The 17,584-nt window shown below is 39.1% G+C and overlaps 3 protein-coding genes across 29 annotated transcripts in view; 2 read left to right on the top strand and 1 right to left on the bottom strand.

Annotated features, from left to right (window-relative positions):
* The window catches only part of obscnb (obscurin, cytoskeletal calmodulin and titin-interacting RhoGEF b), a 58,670-nt gene extending 56,006 nt beyond the window's left edge, over positions 1-2,664 (top strand). For all 24 annotated transcript variants that reach the window (XM_044220970.1, XM_044220978.1, XM_044220976.1 and 21 more), the window contains one exon: positions 107-2,664. In XM_044220970.1, the coding sequence (XP_044076905.1) occupies positions 107-1,229 (1,123 nt within the window). In that variant the 3' untranslated portion in view covers positions 1,230-2,664. The remainder of the gene's footprint in view (positions 1-106) is intronic.
* A 7-nt stretch (positions 2,665-2,671) lies between these two features.
* guk1a (guanylate kinase 1a) lies at positions 2,672-13,195 on the bottom strand. 4 transcript variants are annotated; one of them, XM_044220997.1, is made up of 8 exons: positions 12,233-12,374; positions 11,939-12,094; positions 7,220-7,333; positions 6,518-6,559; positions 6,178-6,413; positions 5,922-6,006; positions 5,755-5,840; positions 2,672-3,631 (listed from the first exon to the last, which is right to left on the bottom strand). In XM_044220997.1, exons 2-8 carry the CDS (start codon positions 11,970-11,972, stop codon positions 3,593-3,595), a joined length of 636 nt encoding a protein of 211 aa, XP_044076932.1. In that variant the 5' UTR covers positions 11,973-12,094; positions 12,233-12,374; the 3' UTR covers positions 2,672-3,592. The 4 variants fall into 4 exon arrangements, with proteins under 4 accessions (XP_044076932.1, XP_044076933.1, XP_044076935.1 ...); XM_044220998.1 differs by lacking the exons at positions 11,939-12,094; positions 12,233-12,374 and adding an exon at positions 12,901-13,195; XM_044221000.1 differs by lacking the exon at positions 5,755-5,840.
* On the top strand, positions 12,616-17,078 carry lg13h1orf35 (linkage group 13 C1orf35 homolog). Its single transcript, XM_044220996.1, has 8 exons — positions 12,616-12,756; positions 14,125-14,275; positions 14,368-14,413; positions 14,527-14,609; positions 15,184-15,256; positions 15,479-15,546; positions 15,710-15,832; positions 16,560-17,078. Exons 1-8 carry the CDS (start codon positions 12,660-12,662, stop codon positions 16,813-16,815), a joined length of 897 nt encoding a protein of 298 aa, XP_044076931.1. The 5' UTR covers positions 12,616-12,659; the 3' UTR covers positions 16,816-17,078.
* The last annotated feature ends 506 nt before the right edge of the window (positions 17,079-17,584 follow it).

The following is a 17,584-nucleotide window of genomic DNA, read 5'->3' as shown; positions in this document are numbered from 1 at the left end:
TGAGTGAGGGTGTAAGCCCACCAGCTTCAGTCATCAGTGTGAAAACTGCATGCAGTCTAGTATTTTGTCTAATAATGTCTGTGTTGTCTCTTTCTCTTCATGCCAGTGAGGAGACTATAACCACTGTGGTGAAGAATCCACGTATGAGGAGACACAGGTCCCCTGGTTTGACTGTTGCAGGAGCCCCCCGCTCGGAGACCTCCACCCCAGAGCCCCCTACAGCGAGGCCGAGGAGGATGCCCGCTCCAAGAAAGACCACCATCCCAACCCTCTATGTTACTGAACCTGAGCGGGCTGAAGCCAGGGCCATGGAGAGCAAGCCCAGGTGGGTTGAGGTAGAGGAGGTCATCGAGTATAAGGTCAATAAATCCCCCAGGCTGCCCAGGAGGAGAGGCATCTCACCAGCAGGGTCTGATCGTGCAGCCACTCCCTCCAGACCCAAAAGGTCTCCACTGGAAAACCCAAATTCTAACAATTCCAACAACAAGCTGGTGGAGCAGGCCCAGGCCCAGCTGCAGGGAGACGTCAGCAGCCAGCCACTCTCCTGGGAAGAAGAGGAGGGTAATGTTACCTCTGATTCTGTCTCTGGAATCACCGGAGAGCCACATGAGCTCTCATCTGTCCTCACTCCAGCTGGAGAGGACAGCGAGGACCTGGATGATCAACAAACTGTCATCTTTGAACCCGATGATGAAGATAATGATCATAACTCGTTTGGAAAGCAGGAGCATCAGATTCTGACACAAGGAGGCCATGTCCTGACCCTCGAAGACTTGGAGGACTACATCCCAGAAGAAGGAGAGACCTACGGCTCCTCCAACACCCACAACCCTGCTGCAGAAAAGCCCTGTGAGATCTCAGTGCTCCAGAGGGAGATCGGTGGGTCCACAGTGGGACAGCCAGTGCTCCTCAACGTGGGGCGGCCTGTCGTGGTCCCGAGGCAGAGGAGCAGCTTCTTCGGTCGCTTCAGGGAGCATCTCTCCAGCAGCCTTTTCTCATCTGCTGTCCCTCAAGCCAGTGGAGCCCGGTCCAGGACGGAAAGGCACGTCCCCATACAAGTGAGCCACGCAAAGCTGGAAGTGAAGCCTTCATACTGCTCAGAGGTGCAGAGGGTTGAGGGTGGGCAGCAGAGCTTTAAAACCAAAGTGTCAACTCAGACCTACGGCTACACATCAGTGGGCAACCCAGTCACTCTTCAAATCAGTGATAACCTGTATCAGAACCAGTAGTAGCAATTTGGTACCACAAACCCTCTTAGTCTTAAATGGGGACATTTCTACTTACATGATGAATAAGACATATCCTAACCTGAAGTATATTTACTGCATTTGACAAACCATTCCATTTTGAAGCTGCCCATCAGAAAATAGGCTCTAAGTCTTTTTCTTGACAAGTGGTTAGTCAGATGGTCTCTTTAGACGAGGCGAGTTGGAAAATGTAGGTATAACTATGTCACTGTAAGTCAGAACTGCTTGGTTACAACTGCTTTATGACATATTCAGTATGTGTTGTACAATATACACAGTGGACAGAAAACAAGAAATTAAGGTTTGACATTTTACTGATGAACAATTTCATCGACTGTTGAGCTGAATTTTGTAAAAAAAAAAAAACAAACAAAAAAACCCCAAAAACAAAACATCACGTTTCACTTATACATACCTTTAAGAGAACAGGAAGCTACTAATATTAACTGTTCCAGGCATTATCATTAGTGTTGACTCTTGCTATATACATAAACAAATAGTTATACAGTATATAGGTATATTGTATTTTCGGTTTTACTTTTGTATTTTCAAGAAATGTTGCCTTTTGCACTTTTGCAGTGCCTTGGATTCCTGAAGCAGCAAATGTTGGAGTTAATGACTATTAATGAGGTCATGTCCACATGTTTCTACTTCAGTATTACTATCAGTTCATTTAAATATGCAAGACCGATTATGTAAAATTAACAACAGAACTTTGGTGACCATTATGCTCCAAGGGCTGTTCAAGTTTAATCAAAGATGTGTGGTCAAATTATAGCCAGTTTGGCAGAAGTTCTCTACTACGTTGGTTGTTTGTGAACGATTTATTGGTGAGCAGCTTATAAAAAATATGACATTTCTACAAGCAAATAATTTTGTTGGTGAACCTGTTTCACATCAGATCTCTATATTTGACTGCATTTACATCATTTATTATTGTGAAACATGTTTCTACCATTAATTGTGAACTGAATGTTATACTCAGCTTTTTAGACATTTTTGTGAATACACAGGATATCACAGGGATATTGATATGCAAGTGTTAGATATTTAGATGAGTGACTGCATGTATTTGCTTTTCCAAAGCAGATGTGTTCATCCAGAGTAACCAGATCTGTAATGTCGTATTTGATTGCAAGCAGATGTTTATGCAAAGGACGTGAGCTCACAGAATTTACTACTTTCTCAATGCTATTTAAAAAAGTCACTAGAATACAGTATCTGCCCCCTTAAAGATTTGTGGTGTTTGTGTTGTTTTTAAAAAAGGTATTTCAGTCAGTTACAAGGATCATGTTATGTATTAATATTAAAGCACTACCAGATTGTAATTGCTTGTACTGTACATGTTTAGTTTTTGGAAAGATGTTTGAGTAGTCAGCGTTACGTCTGAATTAAATAAATGTACTGCAAATAACTATGGCCAGTTTCTTTCACAATTCTTATTTATAGCACACATACATTCTTCTTCCAGTGTTTTAGTGTAACACAACATAGTTTTACTGCTGGACGTTTAATAGACTTAAGGAATACATTTTTCCACAACAAGCACATTATTATAAGAGCTGGTTAAGTGTTAAATGGCAAACCAAAGGACTGCATGCATCTCAATATGTATGATGAGTATGATGTAACATATAATTACTGTATTTCAGTGGAATCTTTAAAACTGAAAATTTTTGATTGTTATGTGAAAAAATAAACATACCAAATTACAGATGGGTCATAAATATTCTCTGTTTTCAAGTAAAAAGGAGATTTGTGTGCTTAACTCTAAGCAATATAATATAAAAAGATAAACATGCCATTTAATTGTCCTGCAAAGTTAAAAACCTTTAGTTAGGAATCAAAACAGTCCACTGAATGTCATTTTATGGTACATGTAAAGCTGCAAAATGATATACAAATAAAACAGTACAATTGTTCTGTTATAACCCCAAACAAAAGCTATATTCAAAGCCACATTGGTTGGTGAAGAGGACAAAGCTGCAAGCTGTATATCTGTGTTCAGTAAACCCTGTCCAACAGAGCATCCTGCATACCATGCCAGTCACATATCAAGTAAGCATCATCGGAGTATTTTGTCTTCATACAAATAAAAATAAAAATATGGAAAGCGCTTCCTGTCAGTAAAAAAAGTTCCACTTTACAGTATGTAATATATCATTTGGTAAGAACTACTTCTAAACACCATGTAAAACCTACTGTATGCATTTGTGTATAGACTAAGGGATGTTTGAGCTTCACAGACCACCATCTGAGGGAATGTTCACAACTGCAATGAAGGTCTGTGGTTTTGTGAGGAGTGGCTGGATGGGACTAAAAAGCTGTCAGTACGCTGCGGTCTCCTACGAAGACATGTTGATTTTCTTGACCATATTAATTTCCTAGAAAAAGGAAAATAAATATTTTAAAATGCTCCAATACAGGTAGGTAATGCTGGCCAGGAAATACAGACAAATATACAACAACGAATTAAGAAATTTAAAGCCAGACTATGTATCTTTTCCTGAACAGTGACCACAAGGTGGGAATTTGCCTTCATTTCCTCTTCAGTCTGTTGCTTTGAAGACATCGTGTTTATCTGTGACATGCTAAAATGAAGTGTAGCAGGAGCACGTAGAGGATTCATACAAACTGACTAACATTAGTAACCAATGACAACCCTCTCAAGTTAGCTTATTAGCCACCATAAGCTACTGGTTACCACTCAGAATCATAGTCAATTTTGAAAAAAATTGGTACTTGATTTCAGACAAAAGTGGACAAAAGCAGGCCTCTCACTTTTACTGGCGTCAATTTTACCAGCTGTAGCTAACTAGCTATTTAAGCTAACACTAATTCCATGAGTTGTTTGAAAAGCTCAATACTCTGGCCAAAACAAGAATCCTTCATATACAACTAGTGCTAAAGCAACACTATCCTCACCAGTTTACGATAAACATAGAAGACATGGAAATTAGTGATGGGAATTACGGCTTTTTGAAGGGAGCTGGATGTTACGGCTCTGTTCCTTTCCTAGAGCCGTTTTTGACTCATCGTTCTTTTTCTTTTTCCCCCCCTTTAAGGGAGTGGGGGTTACTAGGTTTATCTGTGAAATAATCACTTGAATAATGATAGGGTAGGATTTGGATCAGATTGAGACAGACATCCCACCAATATAATTTCTTTTTGCATGTGTGGACTAGGTTTATCAGCACTAAATTACTAAATTAGTATTGCCAGACCTAATGTCAATGATCTGCACTGTAAACATTAGACAAGGTGACGCCATGTCCCTCTGCTTTCTCAGTGAATTAACTACTTTTTACCCTAGAGTTTACCATCTGTATGAAATGTGTTATGTAAATAAAGTTGCCTTGCCTTGAACACTTAATATTAGCCCCGCTCAGCTGATGCAACACCAGCATATGCCAGGATAGTAATCAAGTGGACCCACTATCGTGCTGTGAGTCGAAGGCAGTTTGTAACTAGAGTGGTAATGTTACTGGTACACAGTTCACGTAAAAGAACGGCTCTCACCAAATACAACTCAGTTCCCTTTGTTTGTACTAAAGAGCCGTTGAAAAAGGATCGGATCGTTCGCGAACGTTACATCACTAATGGAAATAAGGAAACAGCATTGTTCTTGTATTGCCACATAGAGCTAGTTAGCTCTAGTATTATAAGTATAATAAGGAAAATATAAGATCTGACTATTAGCTATTTCATTCTAACTTATCCCAGTTTGAATATTTACATTCTTGGACAATCAAGACAGAAATTACTTTCAGTTTCAGTTGTAGACGTTCCAAGAGAAAAGGCTTTTGGGATGAGGACTCACCAGTGTGTTTGGCAAACGTAATGTTAATGCTTGGCTAGTAACTCTGATAGCAAGTCTGGCTGGAGTGTAAACTCCCCCAAATCCAATAAAGAACAGGACAGAGCTGCTAATGTAAACTCTGATATAGTATCATCCATGTGCTAGTTGTGAGTGGGGCTTCATCTAACGTATAAACCTGTAACCCCACAAAATAATGTAGTAAGCTAATGATATGCTAACTTTTAACCACTTGGAATTAACGCTGGGTTACTACAGTAGGTAGCTAGTAAGCAAGTTAGCCAGCCATGCTAACATTTGCAGCTTACATTAACGCAGAAAAACACAATGTTTAGTCCATTCCTTACACTTTTGTTTTTGGCTTTGGAAAGGCTAAATAAAAAAAATTCTTGACCCTCCAAACTCTTTAAATGACATGTAGCTCTAAGCAGAGTCCCATGCACACCCATATCCAAAGCTTGTCAGGCCTGCTGTGCCTAGTTACGGTTGCTAAGCTATGATTGGACAATTGTTGTTTGGGGGAGGGGTTTAGCAAACGGTCAATTCAACTTTCCATTTGTAAGAGGAAGATTGTTATTATTCTTTAAAAAGTCACAGTCTCGCTTTAACTGAATCTGAATTCAAAGCATTAAAACAGTGTTTTAATGTGTGTTGATTATCTAATGACTGTGTTCTGCACTAGTAACTCACCTCCAGAAGAGCATGTTTTAACTGCCCATAAGCATCCTCCAAATTATCATTGACGATTACGGCATCAAATACACCAGGTTCTTTACCTAGAAGGAGATATAATTTTGTTCCGAGTCGTGTTTTTAAAGTTTATGTAGTTACATTTTTCCGAACAAACAAATACTTACTAAACTCCATTTCAATCTCGGCTGCACGTAAACGCTTCTGGAGGCTCTCCTCTGACTCGGTTTTTCTGTCTCTTAAACGTTTTTCCTGAAACAATACAAAATCAACAAAGGGCTTAAAATGTAGAGAAGGTATTCAGAGATATTCAGATCATCCAAAACCTGTATGACAAATTACCTCAGAGTCAAACACCCAGGAACTCCTCTCTGGCAGTGTGCAGTGTATAATTAAATTAAGTGCATTTCCTTCTGTGCTTACCAGGACTGCCATGGATGGCGGCTGGATAGAGATGTAGATGGGCCTCAGGTCAGTTTTTTTGATGTTCCTCACACCCTGCATGTCAATGTCAAGTATACAGATGAGGTTCTTGGCCTGGACGTCTTGCACAGCAGCTTTACTCGTCCCGTACATGTTCCCAGAAAACTCTGCGTTCTCAATGAAATCGCCTTTGTCAATCCCCATCTGCATCACCTCCCGTGTGACATAATGGTAATCTGAAACCAGAAAAAGGAGACATACAGAATACAGATCATTTTGCTGACTCAAAAAATGTAATTGACTCTTACAGTGGTCATGAAAGAGGAGGAACATGCCGTACCTTTGCCGTTCTCTTCTCCAGGTCGAGGATTTCTTGTTGTATCTGAGGGATGTTAAGACATTTATGTCATAGTCTGTACTTTATTTGAAACTAGAGCAATCGGTCTGCAAGAATTTTCATAATCTATTTGGGGCTGGAACTAATGATTATTTTCTTTGTTGATTAATCTCCCTCTTATTTATTTATTTTTGATTAATTGATTAATCGTTTGAACTATAACATTTTAAAAATAGTGATAAAAAACAATCTTTTTTTTTTTTACGATCACAATTTCCTAAAGTCTAAAGTTTTGTCTTTGAAACGCTTGTTTTTTGTTTTGCAACTAGCAGTCCAAAATGTAAAAACATTCAGTTTACTATTACATAAGACAAAGAAAAGCAGCAAATCCTCACATATAAGAAGCTGGAACCAGAGAAAGTTTGGTATTTTTTGCATGAAACAATTATTAAAATAGTTGCCGATTAATTTTCTGTCGATCAACTAATCAATTAATTGACTAATCATTTACAGTAAATTTGCTGCTTTTCTCTGTTTTATGTCATTGTACCTTGAATAACTTAAATAACTAAATAATCATAAGTTGCAGCCCTATTTGAATTGAAAAAACTGCATTTGCTTGTATGAGTGACATTAAGTACACATGTATATATCCATCCACCAAAACTAAATGTGAAATGTTTTGGCATAGAGTGGCATGCTTACGGGAGACGCTGAAGCCAAAGACGCTGTCATATTCTTTCATGAGCTTCTTCAGCAGAGTGCTCTTCCCTGCCCCGGACGGGCCGCTAAGAACCACAGGCCTGGGTCCAGCCATAGCTAAAGGAGAGGTGGAAAGGAGCGTTCAGTATTGGAAACAAGTGGGTGAGACTGGAGGGATGACACATATCCACTGGATTCGCGTGGCATGAGTCATTATGACCAAATCTGTCTGTGCACTAAACATATGGCTTTAAAAAGAAGAGATTTCTCAACGTTACAGCGGGTTAAAATAGACATGCCTCACTCTGGCGGGATAAACACAATAAAATGATAAGCTGGCGGTACTCAAAGGTGAACCAAATGATGGGACCAAAACATCACCCACAAGAGCAGAGCCAATCAACTGGTTGGCAAGCCGTGAGGTAACCATGGTGCGGTCTGTCTTACTCACTAATTGGAGAGCCCTACTCGACTTGTGATGACAGGAAAAGAACAGAGCAGCTAAGAAATACAAGATGGGCTAATAATCAAGTAAACGACAACGAAAAAAAGTTATGCAGCAATCCGATCCATAGTACTTGTAGTATACATCTTTGTAAACTAGCTACTTCAACATCTTACCTACTCTGTACTGTGATATATTCAACACAGTGTTTCTTTCATTAGCATTTTTTAGGTAAGTAAAGAATAAAGTAATGCCTGTGGTGTTCCTTAATACGCACAGAGCTCGATCAGAAATGAAATTCAACTGAACACGGAGGGCGTGATTGTGTGCTGGTCGAAGTTCAGTAACAACTGTGAGAATCTTCCAAACAGATATTAGCAATAGGAAACCAGCTGTAGCTGTGATACAGAGCTGCTAAAAGAACTACAATGTAAAGCCAATATCAATCATCATGATTATTGGTTATAGGCCTATTACTTACATCGATGTCGGGTATCAGACAGGTTGGCAATTAGTCCAAAAATGAGGTATTCCATATGACATGATGACATCCACCAAATTACAAATAAAAAATATATATACATATATATATTAGCCTAATCCATCTTTAAAAACAAAAGTAAATTGTGCTGGACTTTGGCAAGCCTCTGAGATCTTTTTATAGCCAAGAATAAAATCAGAGCATTATGAGCCTGCTTGTCTCCAGGCAAACCAGATGCAGCGAGGGTGTCTTTGCAGGTGCAAATGACAAGAGGCATTCTCCATCGCCTCTTGAATGTTTCCAGTAAACAGCAACATGGCTCATTAAAGGTGCATGAGTCCCTTTTTCAGAAGTGTGAAGAAGCCTCAACATTTTTCGGTATTCATTTGGGTATAATCCCCAAAATTCCAACCCTCCACCACAGGATTTTCAAAAGTTATCCATGATTCTATTTGGACAATTTGCATCAGCCATATGGAAACAATTAGGGGTGCAACAAATTATTTTCATTATTGATTATTGTTTAGCCTATAAAACATCAGAAAATAATAAGACAATAATAGACAAATGTCCACACTTTCCCAGAGTCCAAGAGGGCCTCTTCATGTTGCTTTTTTCCATCTGGCCAAAACCAGGCCCAAACCCAAAGAATTTACAGTTTACAGTGATATAGAACACAAAAGTAGCTAATCGTCAGCATTTTTGCTTGATAAATGACCTCAACAATTAACTGATTATCAAAATTGTTGCTGATTAATTTCCTGACGATCGATGACTTGTTTCAGCTCTAGAAACAACATTTTTGAATGCCTGTGATTGTCATATGGAGGGCTAATTCTTTACTAAACCTACTTTAATCATTAGTAAACAAAACATAACAAAAAGCCTTATAAAAGTTTGCTTGTTGATAGATTTATTGCCAATATTTAAAGATGGCCTCCTACACAATGATAATCAGTACTGCAACAACTGATTCATTAACTAAATCAAATCGATTCAGATTTTTAGTATTGTCATTCATAAAGTTACAACTTTGCAAATGTAAAGAGTTTTGTTTTCCCATTTCCTAATGTTTTCTATAATTTTATCAGTACTATGGTTCTGCTGCTGCCAGTCAGACTAAAAATGCTATTTTAATGAATCACTTTGACCAATCGATGGCTATTTATCATAATTTCTGACATTTTACAGACAACAAATTATTACAAATAAATGGATAAACTTATAATGAAAAGAGTTGTTAGTTGCAGCCCCAGTGAGAAACTGACATACAGTACATCCGGAAAGTATTCACAGCGCTTTTTCCACATTTTGTTACGTTGCAGCCTTATTCCAAAATGGATTAAAGTCATTACTTTCCACAATATTCTACAAACAATAACCCATAATGACAACGTGAAAAACTTGTTTAAAATCTTTGCAAATGTAATTAAAATATAAAAAACAGGGGAAAAAAATTCACATGTACATAAGTATTCACAGCCTTTGCTCAATACTTTGTTGAAGCACTAATTACAGCCTCAAGTCTTTTTGAATATGATGCTACAAGCTTGGCACACCTATTTTTGGGCATTTTCTCCAATTCTTCTTTGCAGGACCTCTCAAGCTCCATCAGGTTGGATGGGGAGCGTTGGTGCACAGCCATTTTCAGATCGCTCCAGAGATGTTCAATCGGGTTCAAGTCTGGGCTCTGGCTGGGCCACTCAAGGACATTCACAGAGTTGTCCTGTAGCCACTCCTTTGTTATCTTGGCTTTGGGTTGTTGTCCTGTCCTGTCACCTCCCAGACTAAGGCCCTTCTCTCCCGATCGCTCAGTTCAGCCAGGCAGCCAGTTCTAGGAAGAGTCCTGGTGATTCCAAACTCCTTCCATTTACGGATGATGGAGGCCACTGTACTCATTGGGACCTTCAATGCTGCAGAAATTTTTCTGTACACTTCCCCAGGCCTGTGCCTCGATACAATCCTGTCTCGGAGGTCTGCAGACAATTCCTTGGACTTCATGGCTTGGTTTGTGCTGTGACATGCACTGTTAACTGTGGGACCTTATATAGACAGGTGTGTGCCTTTCCAAATCATGTCCAATCAACTGAATTTACCACAGGTCGACTCCGATCAAGTTATAGAAACATCTCAAGTACGATCAGTGGAAACAGGATGCACCTGAGCTCAGTTTTGAGTGTCATGGCAAAGGCTGTGAATACTTATGTACATGTGATTTTTTTAGGTTTTTATTTTTAATACATTTGCAAAGATTTCAAACTAACTTCTTTCACATTGTCATTATGGGGTATTTTTGTAGAATTTTTAGGAAAATAATGACTTTAATCCATTTTGGAATAAGGCTGTAACATAAAATGTGGGAAAAGTGAAGCGCTGTGAATACTTTCCGGATGCACTGTAGAGGTGCGTGACTGGAAATGAGAGACGTGAGTTTACAATCAGCACAGGCTGACACTGATTGGAAGCTTAACCATGTGCACTAAACCCCATGTGATTGATATTTGCCTGAGGCAAAATTCACGTGATCGTGTGAAATTTATCAGGTCTCAGTAGTCGGATGCAGACTGCTAATATGTTCAGTATGAGAGCTGAAACAATTTGATTAACCAATTAGTGCTTCTCAAATGTGAGAAATGTAATGCCTGTCTTTGTCTAATATGATAGTATATTGAATATCTTTGGGTTTTGAACTGTTGGTTGGACAAAATAAGCAATTTTAAAAACAAAATGACTTATTGCTTCATAGAAAAATCAGTAATGAAAATAATCACTTGTTGCAGCCCTACAAAGAACAACATACAGTATGTAATGTCAAAACAGCAGTGTGGTTAGGTCAGTTTACCCTGAAGAAGATGTGATTTGGTGATTATGTGGGCACATGTTTAACCTGTTCTCATCCTTATTCAATCTAATGCTGTGATCTCTTCATTCCAACCCATTTTATAGTTTGTCAATTCAAATACAGCATACAGAAACTGCAGAGTAGCACTTTCCATGGTTTATTATTACAGATTGAGTGTCACATGTGTTTACAATCTTGTGCCAGAATTATCTAACAGATTAAAAACAACTAACTCAGGCATTGCAAAGTGCACTTTGACTCATTGTTAGAGCAATAAAATGTTGTTATATGCATGGAAACGCTGAATAAATGTTTTTAGGATGCTCAATACAAACTGGAGAAGTATTTCCTCAAGATGATCTGTAGGATTTTTGGGTAACTTTATAATCGATGAATGCGTAAACTAATTGACCTTAAAAATAAGTAGTACCTGAGTTAAAGATGCAGGAGTGAATGAGGGCTTTAAAAACACCTCAGCATTAGGCTAAGGTATATATAACTCAACATAATGAGCATATGTACATTTGATCAGTGGGCAACACTGAGCATTTTGAAATATCAATCGAGTTTGTACTTTATATACAATGGCTGATATATAAATACAACGGATGTTTATGGGATTGTTTTTAAAACTTAATAACTCAAAGTATAACAGTTAACACCGATCGCTCCCGATTTGGCTTATCAATAATTCTTGGTAGAATTAAAACTATTGCACAGAAGTCAGGAGAAGTATACAAGACAGCAATCACACTAACGATTAAACTTCAGGTAACGTTGCATCAGCTAAACTTAATCCTGCTCAGCGAACATATAACCATCTTCCCCTGCAACAAAGCAGCAGAAACAATCTGACTCCTATCACACTAAAGGGAATGAATGGCAGTATTAGCTACAGTGATATGGCAGACAATTCAAATATAATACGAGGGAGACAAATATCCTGCTTCCTACCTGAAAATAGCCTGGAAAAATGTCTCATGTACATCGGGAGTTACGTTAGTTCAAGATTGTGGGTCCGTCTCCGGACGCTTTCCTCCCTCTTCTGCTCCTTTTTCTTTTTTTTTGTGGTGAGAGAAATTATAGAAAAGTGTGCTGCCTACGTCATCACTGCGGGCCAAAACATTAACACGTTACGTTCGCGAGCGTCGAAAATGCGCGGGACAAAACACAGAAAGTTTTTTTAACATTAGCACAAGATAATAGACGATACAAAGGCAGCCATTTAAATATGTGTATGTAACTTACTGGTAGCTGCAGTTGCTTCCTTGACGGGGGACACATATGCGCACGGACAGGCACTCTTACTACTGTAGCTTTGTTTTTAGGCCGCAGAGTAACGTTAGCTATATACATAGACTGTATAAAACATAGCATAGCCTAGCTTGATTTGAATGCTGTTTTACCTAACTTATTCATCTTGCGCTCTGCAGTTCTTTCTGGAAATAACTGGCAAAATTAGTTACCGGATTAGTTTCAGTGGTCAACGTAAACACTACCACCTGGAATCACGTTGTTTCGATCAAGACAGGGAAGTTAAACTTAACGCAAAACTCCCCGGATGAGTGAATGCTGAAGGCCTGATCAATCGCGCTGCTCGTGTGCTAATGTGGCTAAAGTCGGTTGATTGAGGTAATTGTAAACACGCTCCAGGTCTTCAAAGTAAGTGACAAAAATGTTTGGTTCCTCGAGATCTGGAGGAGTCCGAGGAGGCCAGGACCAGTTCAACTGGGATGACGTGAAAGGCGATAAACACAGAGAAAATTATCTCGGTAAGTCCAAAAAAATCGCCAGCCCAGTTCGCTATCAGCGCTAACCAGAGACATTGCTAATAGCTGTCTGCTAACTTCCTACCAACAAATCAAAGTTAAACTACACACCATGGCGTCAGTACTACACCTGCTGCTTTTTCATACCTCTTGTTGTAGAGTCCCTTGTTACAGTGTCTGGGCTGGTGTAGTCGCTCGGTGTTAGTTTTGTTTCCACTCTACAAACAGCAGGTCCCAGTTTTTTTTTTGCTCCCTCTCTCTGAGCAGAAACTCCGTTATCTGAGCCCACACCGCTGTCAACATGCCAAACAATAACTACGTAGCACCCACCACAACTGTAGCATAAAAGGACAAGATAAGAGTACCCAACTTGTTAAGCACATGTCTTTATATTTGGGAAATGAACTCGCGCAAACACATGATATGGGTACATCAAAAGGCTTACTGTCAACATATTTGATACTGTCTGTCAGTAGCAGAGTTAAAAAAAAAAAAAGTATGGTTAACACGTGACTGGGAGGGGATGCGACCCAAAATGTGTATGTGCTTCCAAAGTGAAATATCTTTGCAAATTTTCTAATTCATTCATGTGTTACATCAAATGGAAAAGTCTACATCACAACAGAATTTAATTTGTGCTGTTCCAGTGAGTTTGGATGGACCAACATCATTATAGAGCAGCAATGATTAGTCAATCATTTTTCAAGCCAAAATGTCAAATATCTGGTATGGTCAGATGTGAGAATTTGTTGACTATTTTGGGGTTGTGGACTGTATTTTGGACAAAACAAGACATTGGATGACAGACACCACCTTGGGCAGAGGAAATTGTTATGGGCATTTTTCACTGTTTTTTGATTTCTTATAGCCAAAATGACTGAATGAATGTAATCACTGAATCCAGAAAAGAATTGGCAGATTAATTGATAATGAAAATGATTGTTTATTGCAGCCCTAACTTACATCATCTTAAGCTTCAAGATTTTAAGTGATTTAAGCAGTTGGGTGATCTCCTTTGGAGTTGCTCCATTGACACTGTAATTGGACTGATTGTGAGCTCAAATAAATTTTGTTTGGGGTACAGCATCCACGAGTTTTACTGAATGTAGGGCATATATCTGAATCAGAAAGTGTCCATCCCAATGTGCTATTAAAATCTACACACCTTAAGTCTTATAAAAATCCCCATGGGTGCTATTATAACACTTTACAATTTGTACCTTTATTCACTGTCTATAGATCACCTCCAGGGGTTGTCTCAGGATTACATTACCGTTACAGCAGTGTCTGTAAAACTGAGCTGTACAGTAGAAGTAGCAGGTAATAACGCATCTTTCTCAACTGATCTAAATTCTTATGTCTTGTTTGCAGGGAACTCTTTGATGGCACCAGTAGGACGATGGCAGAAAGGCAAAGATCTAACATGGTATGCAAGAGACAAAAAAGGCAGCTCAGCTTTGTCCAAAGAGGACGAACTTGCTGCTGTCAAGGCTGCAGAGCATGAGGCACTGATGGCTGCCCTGTACGTATAACTTCCTGTAAAATAAATGGTAGACAAACGCAAGTGTGGGCCAACAAATATCAGCCAATTTATCTTTTCCATTCTCCATCTAGAGGGCACAAGAATATGAAGAGGCAACCAACTGGCCTGACCAAAGAGGTAAGTCACTTTGTTTGGTCTTGCTTTCACTCAAAAGCTTGTAAACATTTTTAAAGAACTTTCCTTCATTAAAAAGGTTGAATGATTTTGAATTGTCCCAATTTTAATACCAGGACCTTGCAGATGTTTGCAGGAGGGAAGAGGTTGATGGTGAAGAGAGAAATGTGGACCGTGTCTCAGGCTTGGGAAGCTCCAGGTGATTTTTTTTCTTGAGAACTTTGTCAACTTTGGGATAAAACAGCCTAATATACAAAGAAACTAAATAAAATGAATGAATTAGCAAATTTAAAAGGACAGTATGTGTACTGTACTGATTGTACGCATAATTTACACGTGAGAATATGCAGAAATCTACATGGAAAGTCCCAATCACAAATCGCAACATGCTAACATTAACAAGTGTTCAGAAGTATTCACCGACATAATGTCAAGTATTTCTGGGCATTTGTCTTCATATTTTGAATATCCTCTTTATATGTAAATACAGCATTTCATAAATTTAAATGTCCACCACTTTTGGGGGTTTCAGTTCATTAAGGTCCTACTTTTTAATGTTTGTAAGATTATCTTGAAAATATTATTGTTTGTTTTAAAGCAAACAACATATGGGTTGGAAAAATGTCTATTTGTCTCTGCCTTTCACGATGTTATATTTTTGTTATGTTAAAACTCATTCAAATGTTCCTCTTGACAATTAGGTGGTGGCAAGAGAGCGTTTTATTTTAATGCACTGTGATTGTAAAGTGTTTGTTGAGTGTTTCCATCTACAGTGCAGGGTCAAGGAAAATGGTGCTCTCCCAAAAGGAAAAGGAGGCAGCTAAAATAGGCTTGCCAGTTTTTACAGTAAGTTTTTTGTTTGTTTGTTTTTCCCTCACTGATAAATGTCACTGAATGTTTGAAGATGCAGATGTTTATAATGTAAGCGCAAAGCAGTTTGATGGACTGAAAAACAAGCATTTTTGAATATCTTTTGCAGGTAGTGAAGAGACTTGAGAGTTTGAGTGAGAGTTTATTTCATTGGATCTACAACTTGATACAGTTATTAAAGAAATGCTTTCTTTACAGCACCACAAAACAGAGGGTTGTCCAGAAACCTCAACAACAAAGAGTGTGGAAAAAGGGGATGTGGAACAGTGAGTATGCATTGTATTTGTTACCACATAAAATAACTTTGTGAGCACCTGTATGAACATAAAACACTTAGTTCTGCTGGACAAAATGTTGCCCCATATCCAGTTTCCCATGTTTATTTCAGTAATAATTATCTTTGCTACTTTTGTATTTTTAACTCTGTAGGCACGAGAGCAAAAAGAAAAAGAAAGAAAAAAAGAACAAAAAGGAGAAAAAGAAGAAGGAAAAAAAGAAGAAAAGGCAAAGAAGAGACTCATCCTCCTCGGGGTCAGATGACAACAGAAAAAGGTTGGTTCATTTCTCTATAGAGATCTTATGGTCATTAGCTGTGTCGCCTGAGTGTGGACAAAATAACAGGAACACTATAAAGTATGGCTTTAAAAACCCCATGTTGTTATGTATTTGGAAGAACACCTCTATCTCCAAACCAAATTTAATTATTACAGGCTTCACAAAGGTTGCATTAATAAGTGATGTTGTTTTTGTATTTTATTTAAGTATATTGCGCATTTGTTCATGTTACTGTGTCCACCTCCTGTATTCTGGCCAAATTAGCAAACTTACAGACTTGCTATGAAACAAAAGCTTTCCTCTGTCAGCACTAGAGGGCGGCACTGTCCTACACACAGCATCTTGAAGCATTACCTTTATAAATTTGGGGTGCATGTATCACAAGACCTCCTATATCCTGTAAATCAGGTGTGTATGACGGGGGACACACACCAGATTGAATAATGTAATTTATGTGCTTTAACAGTTTGTGCTGGTGAGAGAGGAATCGTACTGTAAACCAACATATGGATGGCAGTGTACAGATTTCATGCTATAAGTTGCTAATTATACAGAAATTTGTCTGCACTATAGCCAGTTATACTGACTTAAAGCTGCCATGGGGTGTTTTTTGTAGATGTCACTATAACGCTCATCTGGCAGCTTCTTTTTCCCCAGCTTCACAACATCTTACCTGATCCGCCACAAACCAATCACGGATTGTTTATTTCCTATCACTCTTTAGGCAGAGAAAGGACCACCATCATCATAATCCATCATACCATAGTCAGAGTGGAGCCAGACCCCATGACAGCCATTCAAGGGGGGGAGCAAAGGCCGAGCGACAGCCCTCCTACCCCCATCATCGACAGCAGCGGCATGACACAGACTCCTCTGATGGGGGGTCTCCTGTCCCCCGTAACCCTGTCAGCCACAAGACGGCCCCTGCTGGTGCCACACAAAGCCACAGGCGGCGCCACGACACAGACTCGGACGACTAATGCGCCCCATTCAAAGACACATAGCGCTGACAGAACGCTCTACAGCAGAAGACCTCATTTACCCTGAACAGCCAAACGGACTGTGGACGGAGACGGGTCGTTGTGTCTGACTAACAGGCTTTGGCCTTGTGTTTTAACTTCTCACCCAATAAGTTGGTCAGTTGGTCATAAGACACTGGTGTCATTTGTGTTATTTTGGGTTTTGGTTGACAAGAAGTTAGTTTTTTAACACATTTTATGTGATTAAACCACCAAATATCACATTTTCTGTACTGTCATTTGTTTTTATCTCATTAGTTAAAATACTATGCTGGATAAAATATTTTGCAAATCAAACAATGATCTTTTATTCTGTGTCTGGCCCTTATTATTTGGGCAACATTAATGTTTCTATCATTAAAGAGAACATATTTATTTAAACATAGGACTTTGCAGCTATCTCTAAAGTAAGCATACACGTGAGAAGAATCAAGCGAGTTTCTTTTAATGTTTTTCTAGAAAATCTTCCAAGATGCTCCTTGATGCATTTTTCGCCCTTGCACATCTGCATCCCACTGTGCCTCTTGCTCTACTCAGCAGCTCTGGTCCTTTTCTTTTCTCAATCACGCCAGCGCTCCTTAATCCTGCACCGTTCTAGGTTCAGGCGATACCATTGGAATGCTCTCCACTGGTCGTAATAGAGTGTAGTGTTTGCATTTGCCTTGAATTGGTCTGAAAGGGTATTCTGCTGGCTGGCACCTGGGGGGGTGCACTAAAAAAGAGCAAGGCA

The sequence above is a fragment of the Siniperca chuatsi genome, linkage group LG13 (assembly GCF_020085105.1).
Source record: "Siniperca chuatsi isolate FFG_IHB_CAS linkage group LG13, ASM2008510v1, whole genome shotgun sequence".
NCBI classification, from domain to species: Eukaryota; Metazoa; Chordata; class Actinopteri; order Centrarchiformes; family Sinipercidae; genus Siniperca; species Siniperca chuatsi.
Note: the sequence above shows the minus strand (reverse complement) of the source record. Positions and strands in the feature narration are given on the sequence as shown.

Bases quoted from the DNA above. Each gene is read 5' to 3' on its own strand.
- guk1a (XM_044220997.1), bottom strand. From the start codon at position 11,972: ATGTACATGAGACATTTTTCCAGGCTATTTTCAG. The intron at 6,414-6,517 runs GTACGGCATGTT...TTCTGGTTTCAG, and splicing joins TGGAGAAGAGAACGGCAAAG to ATTACCATTATGTCACACGG. The intron at 3,632-5,754 runs GTGAGTTACTAG...TCCTTTTTCTAG, and splicing joins TAAAACATGCTCTTCTGGAG to GAAATTAATATGGTCAAGAA.
- lg13h1orf35 (XM_044220996.1), top strand. From the start codon at position 12,660: ATGTTTGGTTCCTCGAGATCTGGAGGAGTCCGAGGAGGCCAGGACCAG. The intron at 14,414-14,526 runs GTAAGTCACTTT...TTTTAATACCAG, and splicing joins CAACTGGCCTGACCAAAGAG to GACCTTGCAGATGTTTGCAG. The intron at 15,257-15,478 runs GTAAGTTTTTTG...CTTTCTTTACAG, and splicing joins TAGGCTTGCCAGTTTTTACA to CACCACAAAACAGAGGGTTG.